General features: G+C 32.9%; 5 protein-coding genes across 9 annotated transcripts; 1 reads left to right on the forward strand and 4 right to left on the reverse strand.

Moving 5' to 3' along the window:
* Positions 1-1,987: 1,987 nt before the first annotated feature.
* SR45A (RNA-binding (RRM/RBD/RNP motifs) family protein) lies at positions 1,988-4,455 on the forward strand. Of its 3 annotated transcripts, XM_078972426.1 has the most exons (7): positions 1,995-2,157; positions 2,796-2,818; positions 2,910-2,987; positions 3,051-3,168; positions 3,247-3,396; positions 3,540-3,618; positions 3,725-3,865. In XM_078972426.1, exons 2-6 carry the CDS (start codon positions 2,796-2,798, stop codon positions 3,579-3,581), a joined length of 411 nt encoding a protein of 136 aa, XP_078828552.1. In that variant the 5' UTR covers positions 1,995-2,157; the 3' UTR covers positions 3,582-3,618; positions 3,725-3,865. The 3 variants fall into 3 exon arrangements, with proteins under 3 accessions (XP_078828551.1, XP_078828550.1, XP_078828552.1); XM_078972425.1 differs by lacking the exon at positions 3,540-3,618 and having other exon boundaries at positions 1,988-2,157; positions 2,770-2,818; positions 3,725-4,455; XM_078972424.1 differs by lacking the exon at positions 3,540-3,618 and having other exon boundaries at positions 1,990-2,157; positions 3,725-4,455.
* Positions 4,456-4,941: 486 nt separating this feature from the next.
* On the reverse strand, positions 4,942-7,306 carry CRCK1 (calmodulin-binding receptor-like cytoplasmic kinase 1). The gene is made up of 6 exons (XM_078972423.1): positions 6,893-7,306; positions 6,421-6,653; positions 6,093-6,261; positions 5,917-6,006; positions 5,549-5,847; positions 4,942-5,452 (listed from the first exon to the last, which is right to left on the reverse strand). The coding sequence occupies exons 1-6, from the start codon at positions 7,140-7,142 to the stop codon at positions 5,132-5,134; spliced, it is 1,362 nt and encodes a 453-aa protein (XP_078828549.1). The 5' UTR covers positions 7,143-7,306; the 3' UTR covers positions 4,942-5,131.
* Positions 7,307-17,969: 10,663 nt separating this feature from the next.
* LOC145014252 (uncharacterized) lies at positions 17,970-19,107 on the reverse strand. Of its 2 annotated transcripts, none has more exons than XM_078972631.1 (3): positions 18,860-19,106; positions 18,554-18,694; positions 17,970-18,282 (listed from the first exon to the last, which is right to left on the reverse strand). In XM_078972631.1, exons 1-3 carry the CDS (start codon positions 19,052-19,054, stop codon positions 18,139-18,141), a joined length of 480 nt encoding a protein of 159 aa, XP_078828757.1. In that variant the 5' UTR covers positions 19,055-19,106; the 3' UTR covers positions 17,970-18,138. The 2 variants fall into 2 exon arrangements, with proteins under 2 accessions (XP_078828757.1, XP_078828758.1); XM_078972632.1 differs by having other exon boundaries at positions 18,176-18,293; positions 18,860-19,107.
* A 1,397-nt stretch (positions 19,108-20,504) lies between these two features.
* Positions 20,505-21,592, reverse strand: LOC145014105 (uncharacterized). The gene is made up of 3 exons (XM_078972475.1): positions 21,341-21,592; positions 21,028-21,168; positions 20,505-20,926 (listed from the first exon to the last, which is right to left on the reverse strand). The coding sequence occupies exons 1-3, from the start codon at positions 21,527-21,529 to the stop codon at positions 20,783-20,785; spliced, it is 474 nt and encodes a 157-aa protein (XP_078828601.1). The 5' UTR covers positions 21,530-21,592; the 3' UTR covers positions 20,505-20,782.
* Positions 21,593-24,166: 2,574 nt separating this feature from the next.
* On the reverse strand, positions 24,167-25,859 carry LOC145017693 (uncharacterized). Of its 2 annotated transcripts, XM_078975680.1 has the most exons (4): positions 25,592-25,859; positions 25,354-25,494; positions 25,043-25,108; positions 24,167-24,592 (listed from the first exon to the last, which is right to left on the reverse strand). In XM_078975680.1, the coding sequence occupies exons 1-4, from the start codon at positions 25,784-25,786 to the stop codon at positions 24,449-24,451; spliced, it is 546 nt and encodes a 181-aa protein (XP_078831806.1). In that variant the 5' UTR covers positions 25,787-25,859; the 3' UTR covers positions 24,167-24,448. The 2 variants fall into 2 exon arrangements, with proteins under 2 accessions (XP_078831806.1, XP_078831807.1); XM_078975681.1 differs by lacking the exon at positions 25,043-25,108 and having other exon boundaries at positions 25,592-25,857.
* Positions 25,860-27,738: the final 1,879 nt, after the last annotated feature.

Genomic DNA, 27,738 nt, shown 5'->3' on the forward strand with positions numbered 1-27,738 from the left:
GATACATAAAAAGAAAATAAAAGATGTCAAATTCATTTTTATGGACTTATTGTAAATGGAAGGTGGGGCAAAAAAAAAAAAAACAGAAAACAAATTGACAATACTGTTTTTGGCCTAATGCTTGTATTATACATTTGACGTAAAAAAAATGAATAGCCCCTATCATAAAAAAGGGAATAGTCCAACATTAAGCAATAGTTAAATTATTTTATCATTTTATGTAATAAATTATTTGCGAATGAATTATGTTTTCTTTATAATATGATATGTTTCATAAATAAACTATTAAAAAAACAACCTAACTGATGAACAAAAATTAACCACCCTACACATTTTTAACCTAGATTAACAACATTTATTTTTGCCAAACCAAAAATGTAAACGATATTTATTTATATAATGCATTGTGTTTATTTGGATTATAACATGTTTCTGAAAAGATATTTCCTACAAAAAACAACTTTTCACTATAACCACATTGCAAATCGTCGACATCTCTTCCGTCGAAGGAATCAATCTACAACAATATACTCTCCGAAGCCACCACTAACAACAATCTATCGATCTTAAAACCGTTTTCTAATTAAATTTAATCGTTTTCTAATTAAATTTCACTTCAAAAAAACCGAACATATTATAACCGAAATCAGTTTAATACAATGATTTCAAAAAATCGAAACTGATTCAAAATCGATATAAAAAACAAATCGTTTGTAGAAACTAATTTCTGAAAACATCATCCGCACCCGTCGCTTAGCGCGAGTAAACGGTTAGTATATATATATATATATATATATATATATATATATATATATATATATATATATATATATATATATATATATATATATAATTTACCAAACGGTTTTAAATTTGTAAAAAAATATTTAGTTAAAATATATTTGAATTATTTATAATATCTTTTAAATAATATTAAAATAATAAATATGTTGTTGAGAAAATATTAAAACAAATGTAAATTGAATAATATAACTTTAAAAGTTATTTAAAGAATATAGTAGAAGTTATTTTAAAAAATATAGTACCACCACGTAATCACACAACAGTTTTTAATTTTTAAATCAGAAAACAATCGGATACAAAAAGCCAAATGTATGTACGTGTGTCTATATATATATATATATATATATATATATATATATATATATATATATATATATATATATATATATATATATATATATATATATATATATATATATATATATATATATAAAAGTAGTTAGAAGTTATTTTTCTGGAAAAACAAAAAATATATTGTGGGGGTGTTAGACTATTGGGTGTGGGTGCGGTCCAAGACTGCACTTCGTGCCACATAGGACAGGAACACCGCCCTGAGACCACGGTCTGGTGCGGTTTTGGCCGTAGTTCGGTCCTTCAAAACCGTGCATTTTGATTGGTTGAGAAAGGATTGAGGAGCATTTTCTTTCTTTCTTTTTTTTTTTTATTTTTTTTTATTTTTTTATTTCTTATATATACATATTCACTTAATTTTTTTTTCACAACACAATCTCCTTTATCTATCAATTTTTTTTTTAAAAAATCATCACTCTCTCAAAAATATCATCTTCATGTGTGTCGTTTTTTTTTAGTAACGCAATGTACTATTTTTTTTTAATTTTCAAGTAATGAAAAATTATGTTTTTTTTTAATTAAAATAGAAGTTATATTAAATTAAAATAGTTAAAAAAAATTTATTAAATTAAAATACTTAAAAAAACAAAAAAATAAAAGAAATGAAAAGTGTGGCATCACACCCTTAGTGTGACAAGAAACCACACTTGAGTGGTAAAAAATGACGTGATGTTTATGTGGTGGGGAGGAAGTACGGTTTCGGTGGCACCAACTAAAATAATAAATATATGTTTTTCTTTTTGTGTAATTTTGGAAATTTAGAAAGATCAGAATTAAACTAGGTTTAAACGTTAATTTCACGTCCGTTCGTCCAGAACCTTCTCTTCCTTTCTGGACGATTCCAACTTCCACGTGTATGGTAGTAATCTGTTTTCTCGTGAAGTCTCAACTGTCAACCCTCTTTTTACGCATATAGAGGCCAAGCGTGACAAGTTATTTGCGCCAGATTCATCGATTTTTCTATCGTATTGTTGATCTCTTGTTCTTTACGAAATTGTTGAGGTAAATTTTACCTGATTCATCCAAAAAAGTTTTATTTTTTTATTTTTTTTAATGATTTATCTATTTGTCCGTGTTTGTATGTTGATCGATGATTACAGATGATAGTTTGTTGTTTGATCTGATTGCAAATCAAGTTGCTTGTGGTTATATGATTCATGAATAGTTGGAATGATCAGACATGGTTTTGTTCTGTTATTGATTTTGGAGTTTGTTTAGACTGATAATAATATATGATCAGTCGGAAAGATATGGAATCCATATTATCATCCATTTTCCGGTGATTTTGATAATCGCATGAGTGGATTATGTATCTGTGTTATTGGTTTCTCATTTCGTTGAATTGTATTTTTCTAACTTTGAACTACGATAATGAATTACATCAATTTTCTTGCTAGAATTGTTATTAGTGTTCGTTCTTTCTTATCATGCTCTTGTGAACGCGGGTGATCCTCGTGGTACGAGTTTGTCCAAGTCAAACCTGTTTGCGATCTAGATATTGCCTGAATTATAACGGATTTTGAAGCTTAATGCTTAATCTGTATTTTGAATTGAAAATTTAGAATGAGTTGATATTCATATTATCTGATCATCTTCGTGTCATTGCTAATTCAGCTGTTTTTTTGTTCTTTAAAATCCAGATGTCGTACTCGAGGAGATCTAGGTATGTGTAATTGCGTACGTCTCTGTGGATTACATATGTTTCTTAATAAGGATTTTTTTTTAACAGAGGATTTGCTCTCTTTGGTGTTCAGGTACTCCCCTTCTCCTTCACCACCACACAAGCGCTATGGCAGGTCTCTGTCAAGGTCCAGATCAAGCTCAAGGAGTCGGTGAGTGTCCCTTGAAAATTGTAAAGTTTTGAATTGGTAGTTATTGAATTGAGTGATGTTCAGGAGCTATGATTATGAGCCAAGTGACATTGAAAACCCTGGAAACAATTTGTATGTAACTGGTTTATCCGCGCGTATCACTAAGAGAGATCTTGAGAAGCATTTCTCCGCAGAGGGAAAGGTATGATGGTTTGTAATAAATAATGTAAAATGTTGGAATTATTATAGAGTTAAAGAATTGTGAGTAATGAATGTTTAGGTGGAAGACGTTCACCTGGTGATGGATCCTTGGACTCGAGAATCTCGTGGATTTGGGTTTGTATCCATGTCTAACATCAAGGAAGCCGATCGATGCATCAAGTATCTTGACGGGTCTGTTCTTGAGGGCCGTGTCATCACAGTGGAGAAGGTAAATGTTTGTTTGAATCCATTCTCTAGAGATACATTGATGTTTTTAAAATTTTGTATTAACTAAACATGAAAGATGTTTGGTTGGTTTGTTTGTGGGTGGGTGGGTGTTTTGTTTTTGACAGAGTTTGGTGTATGTTGCAGCATAGCTTCTTGTTCATCTTCTTCATCAAAGTTCCAAACTAACAAGTCACAAGCAAATGCCAGACTATCAACCCAGAGGGTTGTCTCATTTCTTTGATTTTTACCAAAATATGAAACGCGTGTTGTGTTGGAGAAAGGAATTGTTGTAGTTTTGTGAGCTGATGGTTTTTGTATTGATATTGCAGGCGAGAAGGCGGAGAGGCAGAACACCAACTCCAGGAAGGTATCTTGGGCTAAGGAGTGCACGTCGGCGTCATCGATCCCCAACCTACTCTCCACCACGTTCGCGTAGGAGGAGGAGGAGCTATTCTCCTGGTTTCTCGTCTGATAGTGATGGGAGTAGGAGCAGGAGGAGGTCATATTCACCATATTATTACAGAAGGCGTGGGCGTGGAAGGTCCAGGTCCTACTCACAAGCTTCTAGAAGCAGCCCAGAAGATGGTTACTACAGGAGGGGTAGGGGTAGGGGTAGGGGGAGTGATCGTTATAGGTCTTACAGCCCAGATTATGACAGGAGGTATAGGAGCAGATCAAGGGACTCTTCTTCACCCGAGTATGAGTACAGCAGGAGGAGGAGTTATCGGTGTATATCTCCTCGGAGTGTGTCTTCTTCCCCAACAACAAGGAGGAGTAGGAGGAGGAGGAGTTGCTCTTCTAGCATGTCGCCGGTTAAGTCAAAGAGAAGCTATTCAAGTGTTTCTGTGAGTAGTAGATCTAGGAGCCCTGCTGCTGGCTATTCCATTTCCAGTAGGAGCAGCAGTCTCAGCTCTAGGTCCACTGCTTCTTCTGACTATACAAAACAAAATAAGAATATTCATTAACTTTTTTCTCTATGGACTCTGGCTATGCATGCTTATTGATTTACAACATACATGTACTGATTGTCACTTTTATTTCAAACAACTTTCTTTGCCTACCTACTTCTGTTTTGCTAAATGTGTTTGATTCATTAAATCATCCACTTTTTGCCTTTGGATGTGGTAGCAGATTAGTGTATGTTCCTGGTTGCTTTTGAGTTTTGACAAACCCTTCATCGACCTTGAGGAACAATAATTTTCATGTTTGTGCTTTAGCCCATAATATATAGCTCCCTTTTTCAGCTTGTAATAAACTTTATCTTCCTCACCAAAAAGTCTACAATCCATATGGCCATACCTCCACTTCTTGTTTATGAATCACAAATGCCATACTTCGCTCCGCATGTAGGAAGGACATTCGCTTTAATACTTGAAAAACTCCCTTGTGTTGTGTATAATGTATATAACAGGGAAAAACAATCCAAAGACCCGATTTGAGTTTGACAAAAAAAAAGAAAAACAGAAGAAGAGTGGTTTGGACTTGGTTAGATGATGTAGTAAAATATGATTATACAAGCTGCCTGCTACATCTTGTACAAGAGGAATGAAACCCATCACAAATTTGTATTATTATGATCAACCACAATACAAGATTTATACATACATACATATGTGTTGTGTGTATAGATTAATATATTTTTAATGAAATATACATTAAATAAAAGACCTGAAAATATATATCCTCTCTACATACAAAAAACCTTCTTTCTTTTTATACAATTTCAATATCAGCAATCATGCAGATTGAAATCTTTGGTTGGCGCTTTCTTCAATCCCAAAGAATTCAATTCTGTTCTTCCTGGCAGCCATTTGAGGTGGCACCTGTACAGAATGATTTGCAGCTTCCACGACCTCATTATATTCATGGTAATCCTTTCTGACTCTCCACAAGATCTCTGCACATCTTTTCATGGAAGGTCTTAATTGTCTGGTGGGGGCCAGACACTGTCTTGCCAGTTTCAGCACCTTCTCAACCACCATAAGAGCCGCCGGATTCCTCCTTAGCTTTGGATCCATTGCCAACACCACCTCCCCTCCTTTTAGTCTCTGCAACGCCTGCATTGCAACCAAACACATTTTTCCTTTCTTCATCAATAAAGAAAAAAGAATAAACACACATATATTTGTAATGTCAGAAAAACAAAAACTTACCCATTTTGTTGTCAACTTCTCATTGGGAGCTTTATTTATCTCAATCGGTAGTCTTCCAGTCACCATCTCCACAAGCAAAACCCCAAAGGAGTAAACATCACTCCTATCAGTAAGCTGATAAGTACTCAGATATTCAGGATCCAAATACCCTGCAGTTCCTTTCACTTGAGTTGATATATGAGTCGCTCCTGGATCTTCAACACTTATTCGTGCAAACCCAAAATCAGCCACTTTTGCACGTAGTTTATCCGTAATCAGTATATTAGATGATTTTATATCTCTGTGGATTATTGGTAGATCTGAAAAAAGAAAAACCAGTTTGTTAAACATTTCTTCATGTTTCATTAAAATGTTAAACAGAAAGATACCTGTATACGTATGCAAATATGTAATTGCATGAGCTACATCGATCATGATATCCAGACGTTCTCCAATTTCAAGCCCACTTCCACATTTACCTGAAAAGGATCGCTTCTATGCATATAAACATCACACACAAAGTGAAAATACGAAACTGCCCTTTTGAAGAAAGTAATGGCTTTACCATCTAAATGTTCACGAAGTGTACCATTGGCGACGTATTCTACCAAAATCATACGATCTTCTCCATGCTCTATATATCCATAGAATCTGACCAGATTTAGGTGTTCAATCTTCGATAATGTTTGTATTTCATTTCTGAACTCCACTGGTGTCCCTCTTTCAAAATTGTCCTGCCATAAGAATTAAGCAGCAGAAACTTCTTAATACTGAGACTAAATTTGCAAACAAGCATCCATCTCCCAAAGTAAATACATTGATCGATTAGTCACAAATTTATATCGATCTTTGTTATGGAGGCAGTGTTAGAGTTTATGCGAAAGAAAATCAACCTTTTTTGCACGCTTTACAGCAACGATGGATCCATTTTTCAAGGTTGCTTTATACACGATACCAAATCCTCCTTGTCCGATTATATTTGAGGCAGAGAAATTTCCAGTTGCCTTAGAAATATCTTCAAAGGATAACTCAGCTGTGCCCTGGGGTCCATCAGAGGCTTTGGAAGGTGTAGAGGAAGAAGAGTGGTTCAGCTTTCTGCTGTTTCTTAGAGAAGCTCGTGATGAATCTGCAGAAAAAAGTACAATCAATTCTCAATATACAACCAAAACAATTGTGTTGATCTCAAAAAGATCAATAGACAACTCGTTCGACTTTCAAAATCCATGAGCATAATCCAATTCATAAACTATAAAGGCTTCTCCGTAAACGACCAATAGGTGAAGTTTTTCTTATCATGAACTTGGTACGAGGTCCAATTTTCAATGATTTACTTTTAAGAAATGCGAAATTCGAAGGGAAACTTACATTGAATTGAAGGCGGCTGAGCATCATCTTCAACCACATGAGCTATATTGCCACGACATGTCAAAACCCTAGCTATGGCACCAAAAATAGAACTCTTTTCCTCTTGCACGGGTTGATTCCTGGGTAAGACATATATGGAACCGGAACCGGAATTTGAATTGGAATTGGAATTGGAAGTGGAACTAGAACTCTGATTCCAAACTTGTCCAGGGCCGGGGCGAATCACCGGAGATTTTCTTGTTTGATTCATATGCAAAACAGGCCCTGTTGGATTTTTGTGTAAAGACGTGTGTTCTTCTCAGGTTTCAATTATGTAAATATGTTGAAAAGTAGTAAAGAACGGATTTTGCATCGTTTACCAAAAAGATTAGTCCAATTAAATGTTTAGGAATGATTCTACTCGCGGATTAAAGAATATAATGGAGACCAAATCAAGCCATAAAAAGGTAAAATTAGTACCGACTTCCAGGGCTAATTCATATTTCTGGCTGGAGTATCTGATTAATAAATTTATAAGAGTTAAATATTCAGTCAGAAAATCCAAAATTAATAGGACAAAAAATAGGGGTTTAACTTTAACCCAAACAAAACGATTTTTTTTTTTTTTTCATAAAAGAATAAAAGTAAGGTAGTTACTTAATATTTTGGTTTATCGTTTGACATAAAAGTCTAAGCTTTGTAAGTTTTATTGGTTTTTTTTTTTTCTTACAACGATTTTTTTGGTTCATTAATGTTAGAAGTTTGCAATTTTTTTTCGTTTAATTTTAATCTTTTATGTATTTTTGGTTCATTAAAAACCTTAAATTTGGCAAAAATGTTGGATTTTATTTTTGGTTTATTAAAGCCCTTAAGTTAAGATAAAACTGCAAATTTGGTCCTTGTGGTTTGCGAAAATCTTTGGATGGGGTCCAAAAAGTTTCCTGCTTGCACGAAAGGTCCAAAATCAAGGTTTTTCATTGTTTTTGGTCCAAAAAACTTGAAAAGTCGATTTTACCCTTTTTCATTTCTTTTTTCTATTTTCTTTATTTATTTCAGTATTTAAATAATTAAAAATAGAAAATAAAATAAACCCCACAACCCCTCCCTCCTCCTCCTCCTCCTCCTCCTCCTCATCTCTCTCTCTCTCTCTCTCTCTCTCTCTCTCTCTCTCTCTCTCTCTTACAGACACACACACAAATAGATATACATAGCATCTTCATAGACATACACACACAGTAGGGACCAATCTTACAGCAGCCTTTGCTGCTTCATTCTTCTCCTTCCTCCCGATTTGTACTGTTAAGCTTCTGCCAGCCTCCTCTTCGCCGGGAGAACACCTCCGACCATTGAAGCGTCTTCGATAGTAGCACCTCCGACAAAATTAGACCTACATGCAATCTCGTTGTTGTTTCCCCCCTTAATTGTTTCTGACATATTTCACGTAGTCCACTTCAAAATCTTTAGGGCTGTAAACGAACCAAACAAACACGAACAAGGCTTGTTCATGTTTGTTTGTTTAGGTTTAACCTAACTAACAAACGAACACGAACGCTTAAACAAACATGTTTTCTTGTTTGTGTTTGTTTGTTTAAAAATTACATTGTTTGTGTTTGTTTTTGTTTGTTTGTTAAGATGTTTTTCTAATTTTACCAACCTTCATTGTTTTTCTAATTTTCATCGTTTGTGCATTTAATAGTTAAGAATTATATGTTATTCTATGTTACTATATGATTGTGATTGACGATTCACACGGATTTAAATTTTAGTATACCTTATATATATATATATATATATATATATATATATATATATATATATATATATATATATATATATATTAACAACTATTAACGAATGTTCACGAACTTAAATAAACGAACGAGACCATTGTTCATGTTTGTTTGTTCAACTAAACAAACATAAAATTTTGTTTGTGTTCGTTTGTTTATTATATAAACAAACATAAACGAACATTTTACCGAACGAACTACGAACAGTTTGTCAAACGTTTGGTTCATTTACAGCCCTAAAAATCTTCAAGCCACCCGGTGATGGCTATGCAAGTTGTGCTGATATCGATCTCCATACCAAATGGATCTGAAGATAATAAGTTGATTATGTATGTAGAAATTGGGTCTGTGAAAGTGGTGTTGATATAGGTCTCCATATCAAACCATAAACCATCTCTTACCTGATTAATCGCTTCTGAAACCCCTAAGGATTTCTGCCAACAAACAGGGTATTAATGGTCAGAGAACAAAATCCCCTTGCTACAATCGAGATCCCCGAGGTGATTTGCGTTCAATCCCAAGGCCTATGAGAATAATTGGAAAAGTATACCTCCTATTTCATCACTTGATTTGATTACTTGATTTGAATGTCTCTTAAACCTCCAACAATTGCATCACTTGATTTTGTGTGATGTTTATGGTGATTGGCAGAAGATGTGAGGGATTTGGCGGATTCCAGCATCAATAAGGCCCTTCACACCAATTTTTGTTTGGTCGAAAACTTTAAGCGTCTATGGTCGATCTAGCTTGAGACTACTGAAGTATTGGTGACAACCATTTTTATGAAGACGATCTGTATATCTATTTGTGTGTGTCTCTGTGTGTGTGTGAGAGAGAGAGAGAGAGAGAGAGAGAGAGAGGAGGGAGGGGTTGTGGGGTTTATTTTATTTTCTATTTTTAATTATTTAAATACCAAAATAAATAAAGAAAATAGAAAAAATAAATGAAAAAGGGTAAAATTGACTTTTCAAGTTTTTTTTGACCAAAAATAATAAAAAAAAAACCTTGATTTTGGACTTGTGGTGCAAGCTGGAAACTTTTTGGATCCCATTCAAAGATTTTTGCAAACCACAAGGACCAAATTTATAGTTTTATCTTAACTTAATGGTGTTGCACCGGAGATCATAGAGAAAGAGACGGAAGCAAGCTGATGGTGTTAGAAAGCGAAAAAGAGTTGATGTTTTGTTGTTGAAACTTGTTGAAAGAAATCAAATTTAAATATCTTTGATGTTAGAGTTATGAAAATGGGTTCACCTATTCTATTATTTTACCATTTATGTCGCTGTATGTTTTTTTTTAGCCATTGATAAAAAAAAATCAAATGCTTAGATTAGATCCTATTGGCTCTTAATCTATTAATAGTTTCTATTTGAACCATTTTCTAATCTTCAAAGTTCAAACCACAACCATCATATCTAGTGTTACGCAATAAATGCTAGAACTAAATAAATACATTAAAAACTATAAACTTTTAAAAAGATTTTTAGTTTATAATAAGCAATAAAGATATTAAAATATATTTTTCAAGGATAAAGTAGGTGACATTTTAAATGCTTAAAACATAGTTGGAAGATCAGAGTCAAACTGAGAATATAAAGACAAGTTATGGAACAGTAATACACGGCTAATCACAGAATTATTAAAATGGGAGGAATCAATGAATCATTTAGTATATTAATTTATGAATCCTTAAACAAAATTATCATTTATTTTGCAATATATTCATTAGAAAATGCATTTATTTTGCAAAATAATTATTTTTGACGCCAAATTATTTTGCATAAGGACCGGCTTATGATGCAAAATATGAATGACAAAGATATTAAAGTTGCCACAATAAACATATCAATTATCGATTATCAAAAATTAGCTTATAAGCTAACTTTTTAAAAAGTTATTTAAAATTTATTAATAATTAATGTTTATATAAAACTATAAGAACTATATTATAATAAAAGTAATAATATAATTCTATTGATTAAATGATCTTAGAGATACAACAATTTACGTGAGGATTAATAATTAAGTTATGACCAAAATTGATATATGCATAACAGCATAAATATATGAGTGAGGATTAACAGTTTAGAGAAGTCAACCCTATGTTTTTTTATATATACTTCTTAATTATTAGGAATATTTGTTATTGTTAATTTAGATTGATTAGTTGTTGCCACAAGGTCCACGACCTTCAAAAGGATATGTTTGAATTAAATTCGAAAAGCCAACATCAACTACCTAACTTCCAACGATGCATACCTCCTTTCTATAAAAAGAACAAGTTTTATAGGCCTTTTATTAAACATCTTTCTTTATAATATCTTAAATGCCTTCTTACATAAATTCGTTTTTCTTCTATCTAATTCAACATGTATATAAATTGCAAAATGCATAAAAGTTATATACCTTAGTTATTTTTAGTCTTCAATTCAATGAATATCTTTGAAGTTTGATAATTTTTTCTATATCGACTATTTTGACATGCTATAACATGTCAAAGTAGTTATAATAGAAAATTTTGTTAAAGTGGCTTTAATGAAAATTTTGATCTTAGATATTCGGGTTAATACCATAAAAACCATAAGTTTTACATCCCGATTCTAAATTAGCCATAAATAGCTTTTTTTGTGTCTAATTAGCCTAAATAATTATGACCCCATTTCAAAATCGTTTTATCAGCCGGTTAACAACATATCAAGGTACGCAGCCGATCACCACTCTCCTATACTACTTGATCGTTCGTACACCACCAAATATCACCTTTCATAGAAACATCTTGCATCAAAAAAGGGTTTCATGTAGTTGGTCTTAGGAAGAAGAAGGGTTTGAAAAGGGTTTCTGAAGAAAAAGTCATGAAGTAGTCCTGTAGATAGTACCACGTGGTATAGCCTATTAGAGGCATAGTCTAGGGTGACCTTGAACACCTATGTAATCGTTTCAAGAAATAATATAAAACATTCGTTTTGCTATCTGATGCGTTAAGTTGTTATGTGATTTTCTTGTATGGTAACTTGGAAAACTGCGATACAATACTTGGGACGATTATGAGTAGGTGTGAATGGTAGTATATGCCTATAGTACCAGAAGCACATGACTCACACTTGGATTATGGAAAACTGCGATACAATACTTGTTATGTGATTTTCTTGTATGGTAACTTGGAAAACTGCGATACAATACTTGGGACGATTATGAGTAGGTGTGAATGGTAGTATAGGCCTATAGTACCAGAAGCACAGGACTCACACTTGGATTATGGAAAATTACAAGGTTACCAAAGAGCTAGTAATTGATTTCGTTTTATTCAAGTATGTCGTTACCATTGTTTCGGTAAAGATTAAAAAGATGATTGTTATTCCGACCCTAATGGTCATACCAAATTGAGTTCGACTACGACGAGTATGTTACGTGGTTCCGAGAACCAAGTTCGATGTAGCACCTGACTTAAGCCAGAAGAATTAATCAAAACGATCAGTAGAGGTCTCGTGATAGTTACTTGTAGCTAGAAATGCTACCTTTTAAGATGTGATTAGAACATCAAGAAATGTATAGTCTGTTCTGGAAGACTCTAAGAGACCTGAGTCTAAGCGTGGCAACATACGATGATAGGTCATTAGAATATGACACATCGGTCCATTGTAGTAATAAAATAACTTATCTTAAGTTTTTTAAGAAGAAGAAGGAGTCTCCAGTAAGGATCGAGATTGTGACTTGAAAGTCATAATTTAGAGTCTAACGTGAGATAGGGAGCAAGTGTAAGATCGAACACCGCCTGCAATTAAGGAGTCTAAGAGTTAGATACTCATTCGAAGGAACAAAGAAGTTACGATTATTACCTAGGATGAAGATATAACGTATGGAGTCATTATACTGCCCTATTTCGTCGGTGATTCCGGGACATAATCATCCTAAAGGGAAGATAATTGTAACGTCCGCAGACCCATGCTAGTCAATTTAGAGACAATAAGCATCAAAAATGAGTTTCTGATGGAAAGATTATTTAGAAGGATTAATCTTTTCCAAGTGGTATATGTTACAAGGGTTTCGTACATATAAGTAACGCCGAAATCCGAGTTATAACGAAGAAGTTATAACCCGTCGAAGTTTTTCGGCAAAACAGACATGACACCGGGAGACGTAAATAGTGAATTTACGATGGATGACATTTTAGCCTTAGAAATCTAAACAAAATTTGTAGTATACGTTAAACCGATAACATACAACAAAATAACGCCCAAATCTGACTTCATATGAGGAAGTTATGAATTTTCTAAGCTTTGGCATATCAGTGCACGACCCGAAACTCGAATTTTAGACCGAACGGTTTTTGGCTCACACGACCTAAATGAGAGTTGAATATCTCATTAATAGGAACTCAACAGTAAAAAGACAGACGAAAACGGAGTCCATATGTAGAAGTTACGAATTTTATGCAGACGTTTAATAGTATAATCTCCTTGTACTGTTAAATTTAAGATCGGTCGAGAATTAGCTGACGGAGTTAAAATGAAATTTGTAGATCTTATTTGTACCTACGCGTCGATATAAAAGAACATCGAAAACGGACCTCGTATGTGAAAGTTATGAATTTTTGAAAATCTGCTGATTTCCACCCCGTATGCGATGCCACGTGTCAGCACCTGGCTCAGACTTGGAGCCCAAGCTCACTCACGATGTGAACATCAAGAAATTCATGACGTGAATCTTCCTCCAGCCCCTATAAATAAGAGGTGAATCCATCTTCATTCCTCACACCTCCATCACTCCCCCTCTCTCTAGAACCTCTCTCTAGCCCTATAACCCCCCTGAAAAGCCTAAAGAACCTCCCTAGCACGAGGCGGAAGCCCCGGAGCGCCCGACGGATCCGAGAAGAAGAGATTTTCGGTCCGGAAATCCTGCTCCAGCGAAGCCCGGTTTTTAATAAAAAACCCGTTTTAAGTGAGATACGCCTACCATACTTTAAATATAGCTTATATATAAACGTAATATTGGTATAGATGAGATTTAGCAGTGATTCAAAGTCGTTATATTGATTGATCTATTTACGAGAATGATGTCTAGGCTGTGATTTAGTGTGGTGTTTAAAGTGGGATTTACAAACAGTATACTTCGTATACCAAACGGACCCTACCTCCGATATGGTCCTACCTGGTTGTTCCTTACTTTATAAATCATGAAGTAAAATTTGAGTTAATGATGAATCTACACTAATAATTACTAGCAATAAAGATTAGACTAAAGTTTAGCAATAATATTTCTAGGTTTCGTCGTAGGAAAATAGAATCGTTAGAAGCGAAGCGTTGCCTGAGTTTGGAATCATCACTTTAACAAGTGTGTGCATGGTTCTTTTCATCTTACACATAGATTTGAAGTATTTAATATAAATTATGTGTTGTGAGTGCATAGTTACTTTCATCTTACACATAGATATGAAGTATTTTATATAAACTACATGTTATGCGTGCATATTATCTGTATACTTGCTATCTGTGTCGGATGAACAATTTTATACAAGTTTTATATGATTTAAAATGTATATGTATTTATATCTACGTAATATGTTGGATAAAACATGGGTAGATGAAATATGAGTTGGACCATAAGTTGAGAGGTGATATAGACCATGTGGTAAGGGTGAGAGGTGGACGATGTGAGAAGCCTTTTTCCCAAATGTTGGCCCTATCATCTAACAAAGTATGGATGGCAACCACAACTATTCTAGACAGTCCAATGGAACACTAGCAGTCTTGCAGCCTGTAGGTGTTGTGAACGATGTGCTCACCGGTGTACTCTAAAAACCCATTGACCTGTATTGTGAGTGGACTCTCGAAAACGATATTGTTAATAAACGAGATAACCCGGGCAGATGCGCCTAAAGGAAGTTACCGACAGATGCGCCTCATAAAGAATATCACAATTCTGGCAGCTGCACCTAAGTGATAAAATTAGCGACAGTGCTTAACAGTTGTGCCATTGACAATGATGGACTTCGTACATATTCCTTAGGATTTCATTAGGAATAAATGAACGAGGAATAACTGATTCTTAAGGTAGATCCTTAAGAGTAAAGAAGATAATGGAGAAGAGTAATTGGGTTGATTAATTGTTTGAAGGTTAAACATGATAACTATAATATTGTGGGTTGAAAACCCTATGTACTCACCATGTTTCTCAACCTAACCCACTCAGTTTATTTATATCACATGTGTTGATATGAAGTCACATTACACTGAGAGATTAAGGAGATATAAATCACTAGTGATAATGAATGTAAGTTCTGTTTATGCTTATGTTTTTGTATTGACGATGACATCCCAAATGTTTTAAAATGAATAAAAATACTTTTCTTCGGAAATGCTTTGATAACGTATTTATCATGTTTTACTGGGAAGAAATTCCGCAACATTTTTATTAAAAGATGTACTCTGATTTTTATAAAGTATAAACAAAAATCGGGGTTTTCTGGCCGTAAAAATGGGGATGTCACAAACAGGTCTGTAGTCAACCATATTGTAACCTATAAAGTTACTGACAATAAACTTTTTGATAGAAGCAACTTCAGCCATGTACTTGGATTAAAGAGAATCCCACAGTTCTTTTGCAGATTCAAAATTTTGATAGATATCAAAAAAAGAGTCAGACATACCATTGAGAATATGACCACAACATATGTAATCATCATTTTCCCACTTTGATCTCCTTCTTGTTGCCTCCTAAGGGTCATCTTCAACAGATTCTGGTAAGACTGGCATGGTTGTACTCAGAACATACACCACTTTCAGAGTAGTAAGTAGAAAGTGCATCTTCTTCTGCCATCTACAAAAATCCTGTCCTTCAAACTTGTTCAATTTGTCAAACTTGGTTATCATATCATTCACAGAATCACCACTTGCCATTATCACATAATGCTTTAATCTTTGTTAGAAATTGGGTATAGAAAGGCTTGGAATTCTGAGAATTGTGTTAAACACTTTCAGATTAAAGCATTTGGGTGGTACTTCTAATAATCTTTAATCGGATAAGACTCAGAGAGACAAGAACTTAGAATGTTTTGATGATAGTTTCGTATATACCAGAAATGAGACCAAAACCGACTTTATGATCTTTATCTGAAAACTATCATATGACAGTTTCAAACTGTCATAAAACTATAAAAACTAACATAAAAACGAAAGTTTGGATAAGGATCAAACAATCGTCAATTCTCTGAAAATTCAATTTTCTAATGTACTTTTAATACAGTAACATATCCTATATAAAGGTCGTCCCCAGCCAGGGGCTCTACCCCTTGGACCCCGCCAGGGGCGCTGCCCCCGGACCCCAGTTCGTTTAGGGGGCTTCGCCCCATAGTGTACTTTGAAACTTGATCAAACTTAAACAAGTGTATGTTACACACCTTCCTTACTTGTTTAATATTTATCAAGATCACTTTTGGTCAACAAAGTAATCCCATTACACTTACATAATATTGATGATAACAAATCACCAACATGATTCAACCTGCTTATGTATATCCAATTTTTGGGTTAAATTGCAGCATGATGACTCATTATAAGAACAAAAAGCCAGAGGTCTCTTGGGTGTCAACGATGCTCCTAATTAATTTACATAATTTAGGATAGATCATCAACATATACAAATCACAATCACAAAAAATCCAGAATTAGATCATTAATAACTTAAATTTTCATACGGGGTATTGAAAAAACGGTCAAAACTTACTTGAATCGGTGCAGAGAGGCAGTGAAACTGCTGGATTGATGAGGAATAGAAACAAAGTTAGAAAGTGAGAGATGACCAAATGATAAACAACAACCATGACAACAACTCACTCAATTTCACAGAAACACAATTTGATTCGATTTCAATTTCCCCATGAACAACAGAGTGTGTTTCAACCATATTTGATGGGGAAGATGATTAAAATGTTAGACTTGGTCCCCAAAGTTTTAGAAATGTGACAACTTTGGTCGTATAATATAAACCATGGTTGGCAGGGACCAACTACGAAAGAAATTTAAACCACATGGGTCATTCGTGTAATTTAGATAACTAGTTAACAGATGAATTATTAAAAATTAACTATAATGATCTAATTGACATGTACTGTAAAAATTAGATGGCCTAATGCGCAAATATATATATATATATATATATATATATATATATATATATATATATATATATATATATATATATATATCCCTATTCTAATAAAAGAGTAGTTTTTAATCTACTTTTGATATGTATCACCATATTAAGCTTCATAATTAATTATTTTTCTTTTACCATGTTTAACCTTATTATGTCTTATAATTAATGCATACAATTTGTCAACTTATTGATTTTCCATTTCAAATTTTAAAATTTAAATTTCTCATTCTAAGTAAATTAAATTAACAACATTAAAATAAAAATTAAAATAAAATTAATACAAATTATAAAGTGATATAATTTTACATATTTATTTAAATCAATGATTATAATTTTGTATAACTAAAAAAACCTCTTAATTAATAATTTATTTAAAATAAGTTATTAATAATTTTAAATTTTAACTATTAAAGTTTAATTAATTTTATAATCATAGTTCTCACGAGCTATAAAATAGTATATATATATATATATATATATATATATATATATATATATATATATATATATATATATATATATATATATATATATAATTGGTCAAGTCGGAGAAATCATATAACTTCATTGTGCTAAAGCGACAGTTTCCATAAAATATAATGCTAAACTATAACGATAACCAAATTTTAGTGGTTTTTAATTTTTATTTGTTTGCCCACACAATTTGTAACAACTAGCTAAACCACTTTGCTGAAACGAAGGGATACGTCCCCAAAACTTTTCTTGGGTTTGGTCCTTACTTTATGTAAAATGACTATTTTAAGTTTTTAACTTTACCTGATTTTCTCTAATTTATTATTTGTTTATTTCTTTCCACATAGACGAAGTCATTGAGAATGAGACTCGATGCAAATTCAAGGCCAACATGTTTGTAAATTGTAATTGTACCACAATACAATAATCACAATTCCTTCTCAATTCACATGTATAAACTACAAAGATGTTTCATCGATCTTACATAACAACTACATATGAAGTTATCATATATCATATATCGATTTGTTAGCAAAAACACCAACAAAGTAACCTACTAATGCCAAACAGCACTAAACCATGCTGCTTGTCGAAGGTCAACATGGTAAATCTATAGCCCAAAAAATAAAATAAAAAATACAACCTACTCACCATTTTAAGATATATGGAAAATAAAACAGTTTCTCGTAAACAAATATTAAATTTCTTCTCTCTTCTGTTTTTTAAACGGCAAGACATATCATTAAATAACCAAATTACAAAGCTCCTTGTAGATGCTTTTAAAATCTCACTTATGATTCCTATCTCTTCTCTTTACTTAATATCAGTATCAGAATTATCTAACTGGTTTCAGATTTTGCTAGTTGGTTTAGAAAACAATGAATGTCGACCTTCTGCAATCATCTCTCCAGTTGCTTTCTTCTTCAGACTCACAACAGTTCCATGGTATCCACCTTTTCTGCCAAGAAGCTTTGCGCTAATCTCCAATTCATCCTACAATTAAGCTACATTCTTTAACATATAATCAAATAACCTCATCACACAGATTAAAAATTAAAAATGCTTACATTATTGTCTAACAATGCGTATGCAAGGAGTACCTTATTCACAACAATTACGAGACATTTAAGCTGACAACTGTGTTTTGCAGTTGTAATAAATCAGTTTTAAGCTTATGATAAACTGATTATAATTCTGATTTTCTGATTGTTTGAGGTTAAAAGTAATCGATTTGCATAATTAAGGAGCAGTGGCACGAGCTTACATTAAGCTTGGCTGTAGAAAGGTAAGAAATAGACATATCAATAGAAACATTCATCGGTACATCCTTCTCATACACCACAGACGCACCGATTTCATCTACTAAGCTCGCAATTGCGCCCACTGCCAGATTTCCATTCCTATCCTGATTTGGGAAAAATCACAACTAAAACTCATCAAAATCCCAAAAATATGTGAATAATCGAACTATCGCCTCAATTTGGATTCAGAAGGAAAGGTTAAAAGAACAAGAAATTGAGAATTTGAAACTAATCGAGTTTGAAATTCAATTGGAATTGGGGGTTCTTACTGTAAGGCGAGGGGGAACTGTGAAAGAGCAAGAGACGAATCCGGGTTGGAATCGGTCGAGTCGTATGCCTCTGAGGTTGAACTCCTCGTAGAAGCTGTGAAGGGCTTGAGGTTGATGCGGAGGGATGCTGAGTCGGGCGATTCGGTCGGAATCTTGGTGGGTTACGTGTAGATATTCTCTCGGCTTCTTCTCCATTGACGATTCTGTGTGACTAGGTTTCACTCTTTATGCAACATATGTAAAAACATTAGAACAAATAATTTATATAATTATTAAGATGTATTATTTATCTTTATTGTAATATGGGCACAGAAATAAAATCATATAGTAAATCTTTTAATAAATATATGTTACTAAAAATAATTAAGTCATTATCACTAACCATTCATAAAACATTATAACCTTATAATAACAAGACATAACATTGAAATTGAAAATATACATTTAGTAGAAGATTGGAGTTGAAAATTTGTAGTAGTTATATGGTTCAAAATTCATAGATTAAATTAAAATTAATATAAATTAAAGTAACTATTTATTTCATACCAAATGATATGAATTGCTACTACCCTATTGCACGTGAATAAACTTTAGTATAACTTTTTAATTAATATAAACTTTTAATATTGTTATAGTTAACAAATTTAAAAACCATTTATTTGGTTATTCTTCAATTTCAATCATTATGATGTTGTATGTGTGAAGGTGGTGAGAAGGTGTTGTAGCGGGCGTTAGACTATGGGGAGTGGTCACAAGTGGATTGCGGGTGAAGAGGAGATCATATCACTGTTTAATCATTCCACAACCAATCCGTTAGATTATGAAAATGGTATTCACTAGTGGTTAGGCTTTGAAAATGCAAAAATGAGAGAGAAACAGAGAAAATATGAGGGAAAGAAAACTAAACCAATCAGATCAATTGTCCACTCCAAGCCACCGACCATTGGGGTAGTGTTCACGCGTCCCTTAGCTGGACACGTCAGCTTCACGCGTCTTCTTCTATGTCCACTCCGGACAACCTTACAAGTGTTACGAAGGTGGGGTTGTGATAAGCTTATGGGAATGTGTTTCTTGGAAATAACAGCATGTAGAAGATTGGGAAGGATTTTTGTTGATATGATGAAAATGAAATCTTTTTTATGTAATCCAATGTTATATCGCCAAAAGTTTTCTTTTTCGCGTGTAAAAGCTTTTGATGGAAACCGTGTTGTATGTCATATTTTTTTATGTAATTCGATTTTATACCGCCAAAAGCTTTCTTTCTTTTGCATGTAAAAGGTTTTTATGAGCACAATATAGTTTATTATCACTATAAATAATGGCAATGTGTTTTATATTGTGTGAAAATAAAAAAAAAATAGCATTGTACTTTATTAGTGAAGTAAATAATAGCAATGTATGTAACTGATGTGAAAAATCAAAACGAAATAGCACTGCACTTTAGTAGCAATGTACTTTATTTGGCGTGAAAAATCAAAAAAAATATTGAATCTAGATCAAATTTTGAAATAATGGTAGACATTGGGAATGAAAAACGATGGGCATAAACAACCCATTTTGGGGATTCTTGTTTAGACGTGTCTTCCGACGAGCTTTAAAACTACAATCGGAGTTTAGTGGGTTCATTGGGGGAGGTCAATTTAAATTTGTTACAAATAAATAATATATTAAATATTATTACACAAATTATATCATACACCTTCCAACCACTCAAAGGTTTCATCTTCATTCAAAAAAGATAAACATCAAACACCAAAACAAGTTCTTGAAGCGAACCCCAATGGGTCCCACAACTAATATGCGAAATCGTAGATCACAATATCAAAGACCAAAAAAGGTGATACCGAGATTTGAATATAACTGAACAGAAGACCTCATTTGTGAATTCAGACCTTCTTATATAATCAGGAGAGCAATCTTATTTCAGATTTTGCTAGTTGGTTTACAAAACAATGAATGCCGTCCTTCGGCAATCATCTCTCCGGTTGCTTTCTTTTTAAAAATGATAAGAGTTCCTCGGTATCCCCCTTTTCTACCCAGAAGCTTTCCGCTAATCTCCATCTCATCCTGCCAATAACGTACATTAACAGTAAATGGTGAAAGTGGAAACTCCCCTCAAGGCTCTACAAGAGATAGATTGCTTATGGTGAAAGTGGTAAAGAACCTACATTCAACTTGGCCATAGAAAGGTAAGAAATCGACATATCGGAAGAAACATTAAGAGATTCATCCTTGTTATACACCAAAGTCGCACCAATCACATCTACTAAACCCGCAATTGCACCCACTGCAAGATATCCATTCCTATCCTGATAAAAAAAAAATCACAACTAAAACTCATAAAAACCCTCAAATGTGCGAATAATTTGAACAGATCGCAAAGGATCGTCTTAATTTGGATTCAGAAATGCAACCCATAAGGTTAAAAGAACCAGAGATCGAAAACATGAAACTGATCAACATATCGAGTTTGGATCTTACAGTAAGGCGAAGGGGTACTGTGAAAGAGCAAGTGACGGAGCCGGGTTGGAATCGGTCGACCCGTATGCCTCTGAGGTTGAACTCTGTGTAGAAACAGTAGAAGGCTTGAGGTCGAGGGATGTTGAGGAGGGCGATCCGCTCGGAATCTTGTTGGGTTACTCGTAGATATCCTCTCGCCCTCTTCTCCATCGAGGACTACTCGGTTTCACTTTCACCCTCTGCATCAAAAACGTAGACCAATAATTTAAGATCTTCCGTCTTCGTATCATACTATCATGTTATTTTATTTTTTATTATAGTATTATATTTTGAAAATCTATTATCTACAGTAATATGACTTTTGAAATAGTTTATTCCATATTGTGAGAATAGTTTACATTAACAAGATTTTTTTTTTTTTTTTTTATTTTTTATTTTTTATAAGCATTAACATAGACTTTTTCGTCGTTTTAACATAATCCATGCCAAAGTGTGTACATGCAAGGAATATGAAAGGTAGCCGGAACCGCACCAACCAACAACACCTTGAGTGCGGTGGCCCCTAATCATTCGTTCTCTCATTCCTTGATTGATTGAATTCATTTAAATGTAAGTTTTTTTTTTTTTTTTTTTTTTTTTCTTTTTTAATATATATATATATATATATATATATATATATATATATATATATATATATATATATATATATATATATATATATATATATATATATATATATATACACACTAAAATTATTTAAAAATGTAATAAAATTTCTGATTTTTAATTTCTTACAAAAAGTAGAGTATTTGTCTAAATTTTTTTTTTTTTTAAAAATAAGAAAACGAAGAGAATGGTGACAATTTCCTGAGTTTGAAGAGTGAAAGAAAAGTGGGTGAAAAAATGCCGTAACACACAAAAAGTGAAAGGTGAAATTGTACATCCATTGGTCTAACTATACTAATATGAGACCTACGAATAAGTTTAGGGAAAACTTTTAGAGGAATTGCGAAAATAATATTTATTTGTAGCATGGTTAATTATCATGATACTTTGACCGTGTGCAACCAAATGTATTCGACACTTAGTTGTCTACAAACATTTATGTTTGTCAATGGGAGTGGTTTGCTTTTCACAATGAGCCGGTGTGAGAGAGTATGATGTCGAGTAGGAAAGAAATTTCATAAAAATTGTTTGTCTGATTTTTTTCCCATTCAACATCATACTTTTTCACACGATGTCGAGAGAAAACAAGAAAGGCAAAGGGACAAGCAAAGCTCTCGCTACCCCGACTTCTCCATTGTCCAAAGAATATCTGTTAACCAAAGAATGAAGGTCTAACAAAAAGTAGTGTATGCAACAAGTGGTGAATCGAAAACCACATGGTTTCTAATTAAGTTAAGTTGATAAAAACAAAAAAATCAGCGATACTTGTGGTGGGTCATGTCAAACCAGTAAATAGCAAACGATTTGCAAAAAGCTGGGTCGAACCCCTTAAAAACTAGCAAAAAACAATCTATTTGACCCAAGAAATCGGATTTTTGCTAAAAATAAACTTTACATGATTGATTTTCTTTTATTTTAAAAGAGTCCATTTGCAACGCAACAACTATTTCCTACGTCTAAAAATATGTGAGTTGTGTTGCTTTTTCAAGTTCTAATAACCCTTCATCATTCATTTTTATAATATTATGCAACTACAACCAGGGGCGGATCTAAGGGTTAGCTCGAGGTAGCTCAGGATACCCCTCAAAAAAAATTCGGTAGTGTAGATTTTTTAGAAAAAAAAAAATCGTTTTATGTAGTGTATATATTAGCATCCTTCACTTATAAGCACAAACAAATAACTAGTCTACTAGTTAAGGTGTTGGCTTAATAAAATAAAGGTCTAAGGATCAATTATTGCTCCTTACAAATTCTTTATTTATATATCTTTTATTTTTCCAACTATTGTATTCTTTTATTTTTCATTCCAACTATTCTATCCCACATCGCGAAACACATGAAAACTTAGTTATTTTCATCTATTATATAAGCTTGTTATCCACTTATCCTCATGCGTTATTTGATATCTACTTTAAATCCACATGGATTCAAGTATCAAAAGATACTTTAACTTCATGTTTATATAACAACACTTGAAGTTAGCTAACGATTCGATTAGAGTTTGGGTTTAAAACCAAAACCAAACTAGGAAACCCAAGTACAAATTGAAAAACGAAAAACTAAACCAATGGTTTTGGGTTCGGTTTTAGAAAAAACTAACCCGACCCCGCCATGCTCAGCCGCCGTTGCAGTGATACACAGGAAAAAAAAATAAGGATACCCCTTTGATTTGAGCCTGGCTCTGCCACTAATTACAACTCTTTCTTTTTCTCTTATGGTGGATAAGTTTTGATAACCATTAACCATTTTCTTTGCAAGTTTAAGTATAAAAATTCTAATATTTCTTTTATTTATTTGTTGTTTATTTTATCAAATACCATAAGGGAAATCCTAAAAAAAACTTCATATATAAATGCTAAATAAAATTAAAAAATTAGGTGGGTCCTAAAACCTACCTTAGTACATGTTAGATTCGCTCTTATATGCAACCCAATATACAACTTTGTTTTTCTCTGTCACATTCTATGTCATAGTGGATTTTTAATTTTTGGAACAAGTTTGTGTATCCTCAACCAAGAGATAACACATGTTTTGGGTTTTCTTGTTCATGCTTGTCTTTCAAAGAGCTTTAAAATTACAATAGGGGTTTAGTGGGTTTATCGTTAGAGGTTAACTTAAATTTGGTACAAATAAATAATGCATTAAATATGATTACACAAATTATATGATACACCTTCCAACTACTCAAGGATGTTTCTTCATTCAAAAGGGGGAAACATCAAACACCAAAAGCAAGCTGGTGAAGCAAACTACTAGCCTTTTTAAGAACCATATGTGGACATCCCACCAAACAACCGTCCTAAACCAATATGAAAAAAATAAATCACAACATCCCAAGACCAACTAAGGTGATGCGAAGATTTGAATACGAATGTATGACCCCATTTGTGAATTCTTATCTCCTTATTGTTTGGACAAACATGAATTGCTTCAAAATTATATAATCAGAAGAGTAATCTTATTTTAGATTTTGCTAATTGGTTTACAAAACAATGAATGTCTTCCTTCAGCAATAATCTCTCCAGTTGCTTTCTTTTTCAGAACAATAAGAGTTCCGCAATATCCCTCTTTTCTACCAAGAAGCTTTCCTCTAATCTCCAACTCATCCTACCAATGACAAAAAATACATCTATACTGTCATCTTCACAAAAGTACACAGTAATTCAACATTTTATTCATTTAGCCTAACTATTTTATTCACCAATCAAACCATTATAACTTTTTGAACCTTTTTTTTCCCACTTGCATGGTTTTGATAGCGAGGCAACATACAAAAAAATATGTAATGTACCATTTTATTAATTTAGCCTTCGAACTATTATTATCATTATCATTATCATTATCATTATCATTATCATCGATTGAACCACTAAACTATCACTATAAGATAAAAAAAATTATTCATTAGCTAAATTGATAATATGGTAGAAGTAAATCGTGCTTTTATGGATTTTAACACAAGAAATCTATCTTTCCTAAACCACATCCAACAAGTACTGAACCATATATATCCTACAAATCGACAGAAAAAGGAAGGTGTAGGTTTGAAATGATCACCATTACAGTAACGCACCAACCAATGGCCACCATTCGCCATCTCTGCCCTATGCAGCTTAAGAGTTCCTGTCTTATCATTTATATGTTACACCATGATAAATCATAAGCCACCTAATATACCTAAGCATGCAATGAAGGGGCGGATCTAAACTAAGTATTGAGATTTGCTGCATTTGCAGTTTGCACTAATGAATTTAAGTTTATATATGATAAACTAGCTGCAAGAAAACGCACGGGTTCTGATTTTTTAAGCACATGAACAAGAGATAGATTGGTTATTAACTGAACGGTGAAAGTGGTAAAGAACCTACATTGAACTTAGCCGTGGAAAGGTAAGAAATAGACATATCCGTAGAAACATTAAAAGATACATCCTTCGCATGCACCAATGTCGAACCAATCACATCTACTAAACTCGCAATTGCACCCACAGCCAGATTTCCATTCCTATCCTGATTTAAGTAAAAAAAAAAATTATCAAAAACCACAACCAATGAGGTTAAAAGAACATAAAACTTATCGAGTTTTACATTCAAATGCGGTTCTTACAGTAAGGCGTGGGGGAACTGTGAAAGAGCAAGTCAAAGAATCGGGTTGGAATCGGTCGACCCTTATGCCTCTGATGTTGAACTGTGTGTAGAAACAGTCAGCGGCTTGAGGTCGAGGGAGGTTGAATCGGGCGATGCGGTCGGAATCTTGCTGGGTTACTAGTAGATATTCTATCGGCCTCTTCTCCATCTCCATGGAGGACTCGATTTCACCTTCTGCATCAAAAACATACAACAAATAATTTAAGAGAGAAGTCAGAAAACAATATTTTAAAGATCTTGGTATCAACTATATATTTGTTTATTTTATATTATAATATTAATTTTTTAAAAACTATTATTATATATATTCTATTTATAACCCGGTGTGCCACCCAGGGCGATGCTACAGCTTCCTAAGTTGATTTGACATTATTTCTAGATGCTGTAAAATCCATATATTATATGAATTTAATTAATATATATATATATATATATATATATATATATATATATATATATATATATATATATATATATATATATATAATTTTAACAATTTGAAAAGTTTGAATTTATAAGAAAAAATTGAATTATTAAAATTAATGAGACTTAAATGTATTGAATACATTACATATATAAATTGTTTTTAATAAATACTTTACATATATATTACCTTACACATTAAATGTGGTATTTTAATTTAATAAAATGAAAAATACAATAAAATGACAAGTGGAAAATAGAAAATTTAAAAAACCTAAAAAATGTCATATGTCCAAATGAATGAGAAGAGGACATATGGTAAAAAAACCTTCATTTATTATAGTAGATTTACAGGGACACCCTTGTAATTTTTGGACGGATACCCTTGTGAATGATAAAAACATAAATCAACGGTAAGAGCAGTTTGAGTCTTCGAATAATTAAGATCTTTTTTTTGAACTTGGATGTATATTTTGCCTCATCAATGTAAAAAATTGTAAAGACATACATAACAAGTTCTTTTTAAAAAAGAGGCCAGGTTACAAATTTTTAAAAGATAAAAGAGGAGGTAGAAGATGAATAAATTGAAGAAATGAATTTTTAAAATGTAAAAGACTGGTGATTTACCAATTTACCATACATAATCAAGATCATTACAACCTGTAAAACCAATATAACAGCAAATAAAAAAGGAGATACGTTACAGAAAAATAGAACAAAGTTATGATATTGAAGAGGTAAAACGATGATTTGCAAAGTGCAAACACAAAGATAAAAAAAAAAAGCTTAATGGAAAGTTGAGAAGGAACATTTGTCGAAACTTGCTGCCGGAGAAGCAACGACGCTCCGTGTCTAGTCCACTCGCCTCCGTTGCAACATGCAGTGTTGTACTCTCATCTCATCGTCTCTACTTTTGGTTTTTTTCGTAGACTCAACTCATATGTGTTGAAATAATTTGTTTAACCACTTTGCTCTGCCAGAAAAGCAACGCCGCTCCTTTATGTTTTATGTTTACCATCTTTTCTTGGTTATTGTATTCGGTACATTAGGCCTAGTAATAATTATTAGGCCTAGTAATAATTATCGCCATTAATGCCTATATGACTAAACGTTTCACTGAGTAAATTATTATAATATTTTTGTTAAATGTAAAGTATTGTGTGGGTTAAAGTGATTTAATTTTCATATAAGCGTTTAATTTATATATTTGTAGTTATATAATTATCATTCTAAGTATTTGATTTTCTTTAGGTTGAAACTATATAAAAACATATGAATAAGCTTATTGCTAGAAAATTAGTTTTAATCACAAAATGGATTTGGCGGCTGAAAGTAGATAACTCTAGATTATGGAGTAAGGTTATTAAAGGTATTCATAATCTCTTAATATATTTCCAAAAAGACATTACCTGGAATTTGGAACCGGATAGTTGGAATACAAGATGAATTGAAATTGTTTGATATTGACATGGAAGAAATAATGGTGAAAAAAATTGGATCCGGAGAAGAGACCATGTTTTGGCTTGATAGATGGATTGGTGACTCGACCCTAAAGACATCCTTCCCTGAAGCATACAAATTGGAACGCAACAAACACTGTAAAATCAGTGACCGTCTCCAAAATGGAATCATTAATTGGGAATGGAAATCAGCACCAAGAACTCCGGAGTTGGTTAATGAGAT

The sequence above is a fragment of the Lactuca saligna genome, chromosome 9, assembly GCF_052625555.1.
Source record: "Lactuca saligna cultivar CGN05327 chromosome 9, ASM5262555v1, whole genome shotgun sequence".
NCBI classification, from domain to species: domain Eukaryota; kingdom Viridiplantae; phylum Streptophyta; class Magnoliopsida; order Asterales; family Asteraceae; genus Lactuca; species Lactuca saligna.